The following is a 14,080-nucleotide window of genomic DNA, read 5'->3' on the forward strand; positions in this document are numbered from 1 at the left end:
AACATAGTTGAACAAAAAAAGTGCATGAGATTGGAACCGCCAACTGTGTCTTTACAAAAGGATGACATAATTCTAGCAGTTGTACCATATTGATTTTATTGCCAGAAATAACTCAAGATTGTAACTGAGGTGATCATTATAGTGTTTCTTTTTGTGTGTGCGCTGGTTGTATGTACAGATAGAAAACTCTTATGTGTGCACAATCATGACACAGAATCTAACAAGCAAAATGCTCCGAATCATGTTCCTGATGAGTTTGCTCTTCTGCATCTTGAACGAGATGTGTGTGTGTCTGTGTTTTTTTTTAAGGAGGTTAATGTTTGAATCATTTATAATATCAGACTTTGGAACAGAACAAAATAATTTCAAGGTATACGTATGTGCTGATAAATACAGACTTCCCACATGCTGTCTACGAATTTCCCAGTTCTCTAAAAATGTGTGTGTGTGTGTGTGTGCGGTAGTAGTAGTCAAAGTGCCCTCTTGCTCCCTAATGCATATTCGGACCATCACTACATTTAATTTATTATATTATGAAGCACTTTTTTTATTAAAAAAACATCTACAGCAGCTTTGGTCATCTCTTTCACTCCACCAGCCCCTCCCTCAGTGGCCAGGTGTTTTGTGCTTCTCTCTATAAACCTTCAGGATTGCCTCGCACACAAAGCGGAACTGGCACTGGAAAAGAAAAAAAAAACATTAAAAAAACCACAAGCAAAATTACAACTCTCTTGACTACAGTTGTGTGCAAACGTGCGCAGAACATACCGGTGTTTGGACCATCATCGCGCGCTGCTCTCTCAGAGTCTGGACAATCTGCAGTGGAGCCACAGGCTCTCCGGCCTCCATCTGCATCAACGCCGTTTCCATGGTGATGAGGACACCTGTCCGTCCAATCCCTGCACTGCTCAAACAATGCCAGGTGACTGTGAGTATGTCTGTTTAGGTGGGCAGTGAGTGAGTGAGTGAGTGAGTGAGTGAGTAGATTTGTACGTGCTGTTACCTGCAATGGACCATTAGTGGGCCTGGCCCTTTCTTTCGACTGCGCACAGACTGGATGAAATCTAGGAAGTCAGAGGCTTCATCTGGGGGACCATGGTCCGGCCAGGCCACATACTGCAGATGAGTGACAGAGCGCTGCTCACCTGTCTGATGTGGGGGAGCGGGGGGGGGGGGGGGGGGTTACAGACATATCGAGTAAAACCATAGAAAATAATAATACTACTAATAATAATTACGTTTATTTGTATGGCACCTTTCATATAAAACAATGCAGCTCAAAGTGCTTAATAAGGGTGTGTGTGTGTGTGTGTGTGTGTGTGTGAATAACAGTATTTCCCCTGCATGTGTGTGTATCTGTCCATGTGTTTATGTGTTACCTGTGTGTTTGTGAGTGTGAGTTCTCGGGTGACGTAAGTCATGTTGCCTTCCTCCGAGTGGCAGCACACCTGCAGGTTCCCGTAGTCCCTCACCTCTGGGGGGTGAGGCCAGTACTGGTGACACTTGGTCTGGAGCAGACATAGTAGTTAATGCAGCAGTCACCCAGTGATACCCCTATAGACAGCTACACCACACCGTCTCAACACACTTATTCCAAAGTTTCACTCGCTCTGCAAATGATATGGCTCTTATACTGCATCCCCTTTCCCTATCCTTCCGGATGTCAAACGAAGATTGAATATTCACTTTTTAAATATGGACTGAATATGCACTGTTGACAATTACCCAGTGACCTTGGAGGCTAGCCTGTTCTATCAGACATTTTAGAGGTAAACCATCTAACCACAAGTTTCAGCCACAGCCACTGGCTTTCTCAGCACGTCCTTCACATCAAAATGAAGCATGTAGCAGTTACTCGTTAGTCGGTCTCATTTCCACCAGCAAACACTCTAGGTCATGGTTCTTTTCAGTCATAGTTACACATGATCTATCTAGATACTTGTGTGGTTATTTTACGATCAACAAGCAAACAGATACATGATGTCAGAATTTGCTGCAATATTTTTCAAGTGCTTGGCAATAACTATTTAAAATGAACAATCACCATTATTTCTAGTATTTTTATCAGTCTGTTTGTGGAAATGAAAATCATTTGAAATCATGTTCTTATCCAATTTTGTCTTGTACATAGGCATCTATGAGTATGCTTACATATGTGTCCAAAATAGTATGTGTAGTCAGCATTGTGTTAACGTACCTTCCATGTGTGTCTATAATTAACAGGTGAGTGTGCGTATGTTTTCAGTAATATAATATAATGCTTTCAGTCCATACAGTGTGTGTGTATGTGTGCGTTCGTGTATGTGGGGTGTGTGTGTGTGTGTGTGTGTGTGTGTGTGTTCATGTGTGTATGTGTGTGGGTGTCCACTCACCCGCCCTCTCTCCGTGAGTGTTGTCAACATGATAATGTGCGTGGTGTGTTCTTCCCAAATACACCTCCAGAAGTGTGTGCAGGTGAGTGGCAGAGGCCCTTGAGCTGCAATGTACCGCAACACCCCGCCACCTGGCTCTGTCTACGGACACGGACACAGACACAGACACAGACACAGACACAGACACAGACACAGACACAGACACAGACACAGACAGAGACACAGACACAGACACAGACACAGACACAGACACAGACACAGACACAGACACAGACACAGACACAGACACAGACACAGACACAGGACACAGACACAGACACAGGACACAGGACACAGGACACAGGACACAGGACACAGGACACAGGACACAGACACAGGACGCAGGACGCAGGACACAGGACACAGGACACAGATAAACACACACATTACTTAACATGTTTAATACAAGTTGTTCTAGAAACTGTGAGTGGAAATGTTGACGTAAATCCCCGTCAGTCAGTCAGTCAGTCAGTGACTGTGTGCAAGCCATTGACGACCATGTATGGACCTGCAAAGACATTCCTGGAATTTGCAGGTGGAATGTGTGTTGAGCCTACCTTCACATGATTGGCATTGATGTAGTCATCACCGTCCCCCTTTAGTACCACTCTGGTGATGTCATCTTTAAGAGACACAGAGAGGGCATATCCATGAAAGGGATGTGACAGGTAATCGTACTACATCAAAATAGTAGATGTTGCTTTGAGTGTGAGAGTATACAGCATACGGTGATTTACATGGTAAAACATCCTTGTAACGATTTTTCTCTGCGTTCTCCGACAACTTCGAACTTGTGTATGTAAGTCCAGGTTTCCTCCTATATATTTTCTACAGGCAGACAGAAAAGCAGGTGATTAACACAGCAGTGGTCATTCTCTGACATTTACACACACAAACACACTCCATCTTTCTGTCTCACTTCAAACTGCAGCAGTAGAGTTCCAGTCAGTACACCCTTCTCTAGCCTGCTCATAGAGTCCTCCAGGCTCTGTCCTGGCGCTTGACTGGCTGTCTGTGAGATGTCCCCAAGCAGAGAAAGACCAAGGTCAATCTGGAGAGAGGGGACAGCACGGAGAGAGACACCTGCAGACACACACACACACACACTCTAAGAACTAGCTATATTTATATATATATATATATATATACAGTATATATACACACATACATATGTATTTCACCTTAACATGGTGTGTTTGTGTGTTACCTCTCCGGCGCAGGAGCAGTGTGAGGTGATTGGTGTGTGTCTCCCTGCTGGCCCTGATGAACATGACCACCTGCTGATGTGTGTGTTCCGACACATCTCTCCCATTAACCAAAACCAACTCATCCCCTACACACACTGCTGGCATACACTGTGCTGCCTGTACAACACACATAGACAGACACATCTCACATATACAATATGCACATGCACATAGTAAAATGAAGGTTTAACATGCACACACACACACACACAACCACAAAACATCAAAAATTACTGGAGAATCTGGGTTCACATGAGATATGACAAGTGGCATCTTCTGATCCACACCTCCCTAGAAAACAAAAGTAATATTTTAAACAGTTAGTTTCCTCTGTTCATAAAAAAACCTCGGCACAAATCTGGTTTTCTGATTAATTCCTCCAGCTGATTAAAAAACAAATGTGTCTTACTGATATATATAATAGTTTTTTATTCAGAACACACACTTACGTACTTTGACATTGAAGCCAAATTTGCCATCGGGGTCAGGGCTTATTCTCACCAACAACAGATCACCGTCCATCACCACATTCTACAACACACACACAGTACAGTCATGTTTAAGGACTCCACTGGATATGAGTGTTAGAGGGGGGGTGTTACAAATGTAGCTTCGGAGAGAGACAGAGAGAGAGAGAGGGAGAGAGAGAGAGAGAGAGAGACACACAGACAGACAGACAGACAGACAGACAGACAGACAGACAAACACACACACACACACACACACACACACACAGACAGACAGATACACACACACACAGACACACAGACATACACACACACACCTTATCCCAGGGGTACTGTGAATGCTCATCTTCCCCAGTGACTTCCTCGTTGTGGGGTGTGAAGCTGGTGGTGTTGTTATCGTCTTGAACTTTCCTTTGCCATGACAACCATCACAACAAAAGTCACCAAACTGACCAAAGGCTTGTATTTATGTATGAGCATGTCATTTAAAATAAATTGATATGACGAAATTGTGTTTATATATACACCTGTAAGTGTAAAACACTTCCTCGCTCTCTGTTCCATCACTTGTGTCACCAGTCAGGTCAGCAGCAGAAGATGGACGTGGCTTACGAACATCATGCCTCATCCGTGGACTCCGCCTGCAAGGTCAAGAATTCCATGGCAGGGTTGGGATGCACACAGATGTGGACACAGAGAATGTGCCACAACACAGATGGATTGTAAGATTTATGGGTGAGAGTCAGAGACCGAGTGGATAAGTGAGGGAGAGAATGCCGGTTATACCAGGTGGGTGTGCTTGGAGGAGATCTGGAGGGGAGGCTTTGGGTCTCCAGGTGTTCACTTGAGCCCGACCTCAACGCTGAGTCCCACAGCTTTCCAACCACAAGTCTGTGATATAATGGCCTTTAACAAACATACACATACACACACACACACACACACACACACACACACACACACACACACACACACACACACACACACACACACACACACACACACACACACACACACACACACACACACACACACACACACACACACACACACACACACACACACACACACACAAACAAACCTATAAAACACCCTCATGGGCACAATTAACTGTGGTTTCAGAACTGTGATGGGCAACTACACTTAAGTTCCCCAGAATGGCAGCATTTTAAGAGGACTGTTTGAGTATGTGAGTGAATATGGACATTTGAAGAGGACTGTTTGAGTGTGTATATGTACATACCTGGATGTGGGTGCTGTGTGTGTGTTCCTGTGTTGGTAGAATGTGTGATGGTCCACACATGTTCGCCAGAGGTTTTTACAGTTACGAGAGTTCAGCATGCAGACAGATACCACCTGCTCTCCCACCTCTCCCTACACACACACAAACAAACGCACACACATGCACACACGCACACGCACACGAACACACACACACACACACATTTAGACAAACATCCATCCAAACATGCATGTAGAGAATCTCACACGACCACACAAATGCATGACATGCAAATCTTTCTCATCATCTGACGCACGTGTTTTCTTCGAAGGTGTATGCAGAATCTTTTCCTTTTGAATGAAATCTTGATTATGTTGATCCTGCAAAGGAAAAACTCAGTTAATGCTAAAGATATTTCTGTTGGTCACCCCTGCCCCACCCTCCCCTCTCTCACACACATTCTCACACACACACACACACACAACCTCATGAAAATCATAATAATTAGGCACGAAGGGCGACTATGACTCACCAAGGGAAAAAACTGGTGCAGATCAGATTGCAGAACAAAGCCACACCTCCCGAGGCTATGCCCACCCATAGGGTGGACTTATTTACATCCTGAGGGTAAAAGTTATGTATAAACAGTAAGTATTACCAGAGGCTTTGATCCAAAGTGACTCACAGAACATCAAAATTAGAACATAAACAAGAACAAAAAAATCCATAATGACAAAAAAGAAATAATGATGGTGGTCCATTAAAAAAAAATAACAATAATCACAATTTATTTTTGAGTTCACTGATGAAAGATTTTTTTTTAATTAATATAATTTTTGTAATAAACAAATAATCGTAATATATATATATAATTTTTTTTTTTTTCCTCAAAAATATCGTCACGTCAGTGTAGTATGGTGCACGTCAGTAGCATGGTGCACGTCAGTAGCATGGTGCATTGATTCCTCCCCAAAACATCTGAAATATGCATGTTCTAGCCCCAGGCACATAACAAATGTAAGCAGCAGTAAGACGTTTTGGTCTACACCTTGTGAGCTAACCAGCTAAACGGCATGCAGAAACCTTGAAAACACCAACAACAGCACAGTTGCCACTGATGAATGCTTGCTAGCATGCCAACTGGTGTCTTTAGGCGATACACTTGTTGTGCTGAAAGCTTTTCTTGCTATTTTTTGCAGGGTTTCAGTCCCGACCCACAGGGCTACAGTGTTCATAGGCAGCTAGTGAGAGCGACAGGTGCGTTTATCCCAACCCCCTGTATATTCCAGTCATATATAGTACGCAGAATCAAAATTTGAAGATGGTATGCCGATAAAAACTCTCAAAAAGTGTCAAATTCCTGAAAGACTTTTGAACAAGTCTTAAGTGTATAACACTAGTGCAAACCACAAAGCCTGTGCATGACTGTGCATGTGTGCTGTTTTACCTTTGCAACATGTAGTTCCACTCCGTAGAGTTCTAACGTTCTAGCTGTGTTCAAAAAGCAAAGTTTGGCTTCACACTGAGAGACACCCCTGTAGTTGGAGGCACACAACCATATGATGTGATCACACGCACAAACACCTGAGGAAATCCTTATGCATTTAAACAGAAAAAGTTATGTGCTTATGCATATTTGTCACAAGGGGAAAGGATGATAATGGTATTTGTGTCAGTGTGTGTCTGTTATGGCTCTGAATTATGGGGTGTGTGTGTGTGTGTGTGTGTGTGTGTGTGTGTTGGTTGGGGAGAGATGTATGCGTGCATGGGCATGCACAAGTACCTATGTTGAGGATGAAGTGCTTCTACTTTGGAGATGAAATCATCATTCTGTTCAGGTAGAAAGTGAGCTTTGCCCAGGTACCCTGACCGAGTCTCAGGGGTGTGGTCTCCAAATTCCGCTGTGAAAAAATAGAAAGAGAGTACAGTGAGGCTTGATTTGTGATCTCATTCTTGCAGACACTTACTCGACTGTGTGGGTCCATCGGTCAACATTCCACAGCATGGAACGCAGGGAATGTGCACTTAATTGGCTGATTGAACAAACTAATTGGATTACGTGTGCTTCCTTTATCAAGGATTTGGTACGGTTGTGTAAAATCCCACAGACACAGAAGCTCTCTAGTAATAGATGTCTACTGCATGCCAAAGTAGGGGTCAACCACAGGTTCACACATGATTGACTGAAGGACCCTACAGACCGATTTCCAGTTAGTCACTGGACAGCATACCAGGTGTGACCTAAGGGCACTGTGGATAAGGTGTTGCCACCAATGGTTTACTTAACTTCATTAATACCTGATTACTCTAAATCCATCCAAGCAAGGTATGTTTGTGTGTGTGTGTGTGTGTGTGTGTGTGTGTGTGTGTGTGTGTGTGTGTGTGTGTGTGTGTGTGTGTGTGTGTGTGTGTGTGTGTGAGAGAGAGACACTCACACTGAACAGCATATGAGGCTAGAACCACAGCAGAACTGAGAGGACATTTCAATCTGTAATATACACAGAATTGTTAGTACACTAACCCACACATTAGACATATATCCACACAAAAAGATGTGAAGTAGAAACCAAAGCCAGTTGATCCTATATTTTTGCCCGTGTTACCTGCCCTCTTGAATATCTCGCTTAATCTGTAGAAAATAGAAATTTCTGCAGGAAAAAAGAAAATATATTTATAAAAGTTCAGCCAACTGCGAAGATCACTACAAAATAACATAAGGAGGGGAATATCAAACACACATCTCCTTTACTTCCTTTTGTCACCAAACCTTCTTAAATGTGACCACCTGCTGACTTGTGTGTTGCTTACTTTTAATTATTGAATCTAATATTACATTTCTAACGAACATTAGTTTTTCAATTAGTACCAAAAGATCAACTGTCAGTGGAGTATCAATATGAGGTCTTTCATTCAGCGCCTGACACATTTAAGGCTCTTGTCAGCTCTAATGTTTCATACACTTACCTGGTTTGCTCATGTTGCAAGGAATTTGGATCAGAAACAAAGAAGCGAACTCTAAAACTCAAGAAGAATGGCGAGGAGCCTGTGGGGGAGAAAGAGAGAGAGAACAAGAGATTATATCTCATTTTGCATCCTTACAAAGAGCCATAGTAAAGTACACAAATATTGTATTGTATCTTCTTTATAATTTAACACTAACACTATAGTGTTATAGTATATAGACCTAAATAGTACTTACTATAGTACAGTATAAGCATCTTTGAGAACTGTGAATAGCACTATATAAATGTGATATTATTATTATTATTATTATTATTATTATTATTATTATTATTATTATTATTATTATTATTATAATAGTGGAAACCGTTTAGGAACGCCTCTGTAGGTCAGGATAACTAAGTGCAAACTTTGAGTGGAGTTCATTCGGCGAGGGAAGACTTGCGGTGAGCCTGTGGCTAAGGCCTGTGGTGGCACTCAGATGTAATGATTACATCATTTAGCTGTAAGGCCCAGCAGGACTGACAGGAGGTGACAAAGGCTTAAAACCTGGCAACTCTCAATCTGCCGTGAAGGGTAGCTCTCGCTCACCTTTCAACTGCTTCTTCAAGGGTTTGTTCTGCTCCAGCCACCTCTGCAGAGAGTACACATCTCACAGTTAGAAATTGCACATCCCACAGTTAGAGAGTGCACAACTCACAGTTAGAGAGTACACATCTCAGAGTAAAAGAGTACACATCCCACAGTTAGAGGGTGCACATCTCACAGTAAAATAGTACACATCTCACAGTTAGAGAGTACACATCTCAGAGTAAAAGAGTACACATCTCACAGTTAGAGAGTACTAATCTCAGAGTAAAAGAGTACACATCTCACAGTTAGAGAGTACAGTTAGAGAGTACACATCTCACAGTTAGAGAGTACACATCAAACAGTTAGAGAGTACACATCAAACACATAGAGAGTGCACATCCCACAGTTAGAGAGTACATGAGACATGAGAGTACACATCCACACAGTTAGAGAGTGCACATCCACACATGCAAACACACTGCTAAGCTCATCTAGTAAGACATGTTCAGTCTCAAACATTCAGTTGTGGTCATACCGGTGAGGTCTCTCTGAGCGTGTGCTCTGATATAAGAAGACTGTAGTACTGTGTGTCCTGCACACCCAGGTGCATGCAGACAGCATTGAACAGGTCAGAGCCATCTTGCTGCTTCTGTGAGAAGAAGAAAAATACCAGCACTCACCACTTTTGACAAAGAACAAATGCACACCAGTCTAGAACACCAGCATTCTAGATTTAACTTTAGAACAAACGTTCAAGTGAGGGGCAGGGAAGGAGCCAGATGGACTTACATTGAAATGGAAGGAATGTGTGTCACCATCAGGAAAGAGCACCACACAGAGAAGCTCTGCTAATGGCATTAGTGTTGAGTTTGGAAAAAGTGTCAGAGGAACAGATAGAAGAGGCTTGTGATAGTACAGAGCCAAATCAGCACACCCCAGGTAAACTGCCACAATTTCACACCTGAGAAAAAAAAAAAATGTTTTAATTAATTGATGCATACGTCCACTTCCCCTCCTTCCAACAGGACACACACAGCCATAAACACACCCCCGCACTCAGTTGCTTTCCAGAATAGTTTTCCCAGTGCTTATCTGGGCAAGCTTGTGCATTAATGCAGACAAAGTGCGTGACTTTGCATTCATGCTGTTAAACTTCCACAAACATCTACCTCCCTGAAACAGATGTGCCCACAGAGGAACACGCACTGCTCTAGAAGAAATTAACCATAAGAATGTCAAATAACTCAAACATGCCACACCCACATCAACATGTTAAAGATGCTCCACTATAAAAAACAGTCCAAGCAGAAGAAGGCTAACATTTAAAAACGTAATGTTATTGCTTTTAACAGTTAGAATATCCTAGACTGTAACAATAGCCTAACTTTAAAAGCACTCGTCGAGTGACCTACAAAACTAAACTACATTAGATAGCGCGTGCCTCTCTGTCGACACTTCGTCTTCTTAGTAAAAGAGCGGATCCGAAGTTCGAACCAGTGCAGTCAGCGTTGCGGCGAATCAAGAAGATTTGTTACCATGTCAATCACTATACGTGCATTCAAATCATCGTTTTGAGTTTAAATCACCAGGATCTTCTTTGAAATATGCCTCTCTTTCCGTGTAGTGGCAAACATGAGCAACATTCAGCATTAGTCATCGTGAAAAACTTTAGGGCGTGCATTCATCTGAACTGTGTGACAAGGCTACAGATCATCTTAGAGAATTACGACAGGGCTTCGGGAGGCTGCTTGACGTTCCTTTGAGGTAAGCGCAAAGAAACATCGGCACTGAGTTGCCATGACAGGGTGTAGCCGGGCTTTACCTGAAGTTATTATTTTATGTGTAACCAATGTAGGTTACGAATTGAGAAACCTCTCAAAACAGTTACATGAGAAAGTATGTTAGGTATGCTAAATAAGTATTTGAATTCAGAATGTCGGATGGTTGTTAAGGAACAGTGCCTACCTGGTTGTTCTGCCTCGAACTAGCCCTTCTTATTTTTCGCGTAGAGTTAATGCTTCCATGTTAGGAGAGCCAAGGGCGCAGGTGAGACATCCGGAAGTGAGTGTTGTGTTGTGGTTTGTTTGTTTCGATCTTGCCCTATCGCGGTGACACTCCGCCCCTTCTAAGCAAATCCTCACGCGAGCTCACCGTAAACGCAAGCGCGGTTTCGCTATGTTTCTTGCAGGCGCGAGTGACTTCTTAAAAGTTAGTTTACTATATAAGTGCCAACTTGAAACAGCCGTGAAACAAAATGAGATGGCAGGCTTACAGAACTGAACATGATACACTTTGTCACTTGTCGCGCATCAGATTCTTGACTTTCAACGTGATTAGTGCCAGTGGAGTAGCCTATCCTGTTGCACTTAACACGCACGTATAGTACACATTCAGTTCAGTCTCAAGTTCAGTTTCGTCGCAAGTAAAGAATTTAGGCTGAATTTATCTGTTTAACAAGGTGAATGATGCCATTTTAGTTTTGAGATCTAATTGAATGAGCACTCGTTTGCATATGATTTCCATAAGGAAATAGAAAACAACATGCTCTGTAAGCATTCCATTCATCCTTACACTAAACCAATGTATACCCTACTTAGATGGCAACTGATTTGATTTCAAACCTAAAACCTTTGATTATCTACAAAGCTCCATCTCTCTAACTATGCCAGAGCCTACATACCAGCCTCCAGTCAGTGCATTTTAGCCAAATGATTGGCATGAGGACCTGCAGTATTTGGGTCAGTTTTTTTCACAAGTGCATTGCCACTGGACATTGTACGATGGTCTTCTCTGAAACAGTAAACAAGTCCTAGGACAACTACGCTTGACCCAAAATGACAAATGTGGGTCTTGGAACTTCCATGCTTACCTGGAGTGGTTAAACACCTAAGACATGAAGTAAAACTCCTGCAGGTGAGCAGTCTTAAATCTAACCATTTTTAACTGACCACAGAAAACCATTAAGAACATCAGGAAGTGCTATAAAAACTCTCTGAAGCATACATTATTCAAAGATGCTGTTTCATCTGTATAGTGACAGCAGATGTGAATGATGGAGTGCTTACGCCAACAAGAGATGCATTTCCCCAAGAAAATGTGAATGCGATCGTGCCGCAGTCGGCCATAGCATACCATAGCCTAGGTTCTCCGTGGTACAGCCATGGCACATTTAAATAGTAGCCCTTAATACTTCTAACATCTAGCGGCCCAGTGGGGCATCTTGTGATTTTTTGAAGAATCGCATTTGAGAAAACTCAAAGTCTTCTGAAGTTCCGAACAATTCCCAGATGAGAAAACTTTCATGAATGCCAAATTTGTTCATAAATCCACCAGAAGTGGAGTTCAGAAGAAATTCCTTCTTAAATTCTTCTCAACTGCATTCGAGAATGAGGCCTATTGTTCTTAATTTATTGGCTAATTGAAACTGATCTAAAAATTAGCTAGTTAGCTAACTGCCTCCTTCGGTAGGCTTTGTAATTGATTGATTTTATAACGTTATCTAGCCATACAAGAGTGTCTGGGATTGTTTTATACGCTTACATTTACATAAAAGGAGGAGATATTAAACTTAATAAACTATTATTATTCTGCATATTTAAATAAACCAGAAATCCATTCCCCGGTATTTCACTCATTCTTAATCTGTGCACTTTAAATGGCATTTTACATCAATCAGTGTAAGAGATCAATTGAGTTTACTAACAAACAGTGGGAGTGGGATCAGGTGACAATATGTTGAAGAAATCAAACTATATCAGTTGAGTATCTTGAAGAAATCAAACTATATCAGTTGAAATTCAGCTTCACTGCAATGGTCTATACACACTCTTATTAATCTACACTGCAGTGTGAAGATGAATCAGGACGTCTGAGTAAAGAGCGACAGCTGGTGTTGGGGTCCGTGTAGGCAACACCTGAAAGAGTGTTTGTGGGAGCAAAGCTGATGCAGGCCTTTACACAGAACGTCAGCCAGCTTCTGCACCCTTAAATCATCATGGGTCCCTTCTGCATATGGGGAGCTGCTGACCTTCGAGATGTCCGTTATTGGTAAGGCATTCAGGCACGCAGGCCAAGTATATTGCCCATATTCCCCATCTAAACAAGTGAAGAGTATGTAACCTACATGCCCATAGCCTGTATACATATTTGTGTTTATTTAACACTAGAACCAAGGCAAGTGTGTCAAGTGAAGCTTTTATTTAAAAAATGCGTATTTAATTGTAAAAATCGGTAGTGGGTTAATTTAAGTCATCTCTTAAGACATGAACTTTTAGTTTTTTTGTGTTTTTCATATTATTATGCATGACAGTGCCACAAATAGGGCTTTGCTTCAGAAAAGATTAATTACTGACAGCAAATCCAAGGTGAAATTTTATTGAAAAGACACAATACTAAGATACTAAGTTTAATACATACATAAATCATTGCTGACCTGAGAGTGATTCATCTTTTCTGAAGCATTGAAATATAGTTTGCGACACCGTAAGCCCGGTTGCTGTATACACCGCGATGTTGTGCTATTGTCATACACATACCTATTCTCTCTTACAACAGGCAGCAACTAAACTTCACAAAATGAGGTGATAATGTGTTATTGTCACCATTCTTGAATTATGTTATGCATTGTGTCTGCTATCAGTTTATTATATTGTATGATGTTATAAATAAATAAGTGTGTGCATGCAGATGAACAAACCTTTGGGCTTATCTAATTCCAAACTTCCCAAGATGTTTGAATCATCATCGTGTATCTCTGTTCTTTTTGAAAACATTTTTTTTTATTATGATGCTGCTGGCGTGCAAACCAGTACATCCTACCGCTTATGCAGTGGACGTGGCAATCCTTCAAAGTGACCCAGGACACATTCACGTTCACACTGCTAAAAATGTGGCCAAATGCGTCCCAGACCACCTCTGAATGTGGAGTGATGGGATCTCAGTGCGTCCTCATTGCATCTTGTGTTTTAGAATCCCTTTTTTATCTATTGTTACCTTTAGCTTGTGGAATTTGTGTCAAAAATATTCCAAGAAACTTGTTTGATAGAAATGTGCGGTTAAATCAAAATTTCAGTCTCATTATGATTCAATCTATTTTGATGACATTATTGCAAAGAACTAAACAATATTTAATTTTTTTCAACTGGCTAATTGCTATCAGATATCCATTACTTGTGTATGCAGACATAATTGATGTTTCTT

General features: G+C 41.7%; 1 protein-coding gene across 1 annotated transcript; it reads right to left on the minus strand.

The window, feature by feature from the left end:
• Positions 1-112: 112 nt before the first annotated feature.
• Positions 113-10,035, minus strand: ptpn3 (protein tyrosine phosphatase non-receptor type 3). The gene is made up of 25 exons (XM_080857516.1): positions 9,671-10,035; positions 9,417-9,530; positions 8,900-8,942; positions 8,312-8,390; positions 7,951-7,995; positions 7,783-7,835; positions 7,131-7,248; positions 6,795-6,882; positions 5,880-5,968; positions 5,664-5,727; positions 5,369-5,499; positions 4,912-5,031; positions 4,653-4,766; positions 4,443-4,536; positions 4,112-4,189; positions 3,893-3,949; positions 3,619-3,775; positions 3,331-3,494; positions 3,149-3,239; positions 2,969-3,033; positions 2,373-2,513; positions 1,380-1,508; positions 1,004-1,149; positions 769-904; positions 113-678 (listed from the first exon to the last, which is right to left on the minus strand). Exons 1-25 carry the CDS (start codon positions 9,878-9,880, stop codon positions 607-609), a joined length of 2,598 nt encoding a protein of 865 aa, XP_080713642.1. The 5' UTR covers positions 9,881-10,035; the 3' UTR covers positions 113-606.
• Positions 10,036-14,080: the final 4,045 nt, after the last annotated feature.

This window comes from Sprattus sprattus, assembly GCF_963457725.1.
Source record: "Sprattus sprattus genome assembly, chromosome: 19".
NCBI lineage: Eukaryota > Metazoa > Chordata > Actinopteri > Clupeiformes > Clupeidae > Sprattus > Sprattus sprattus.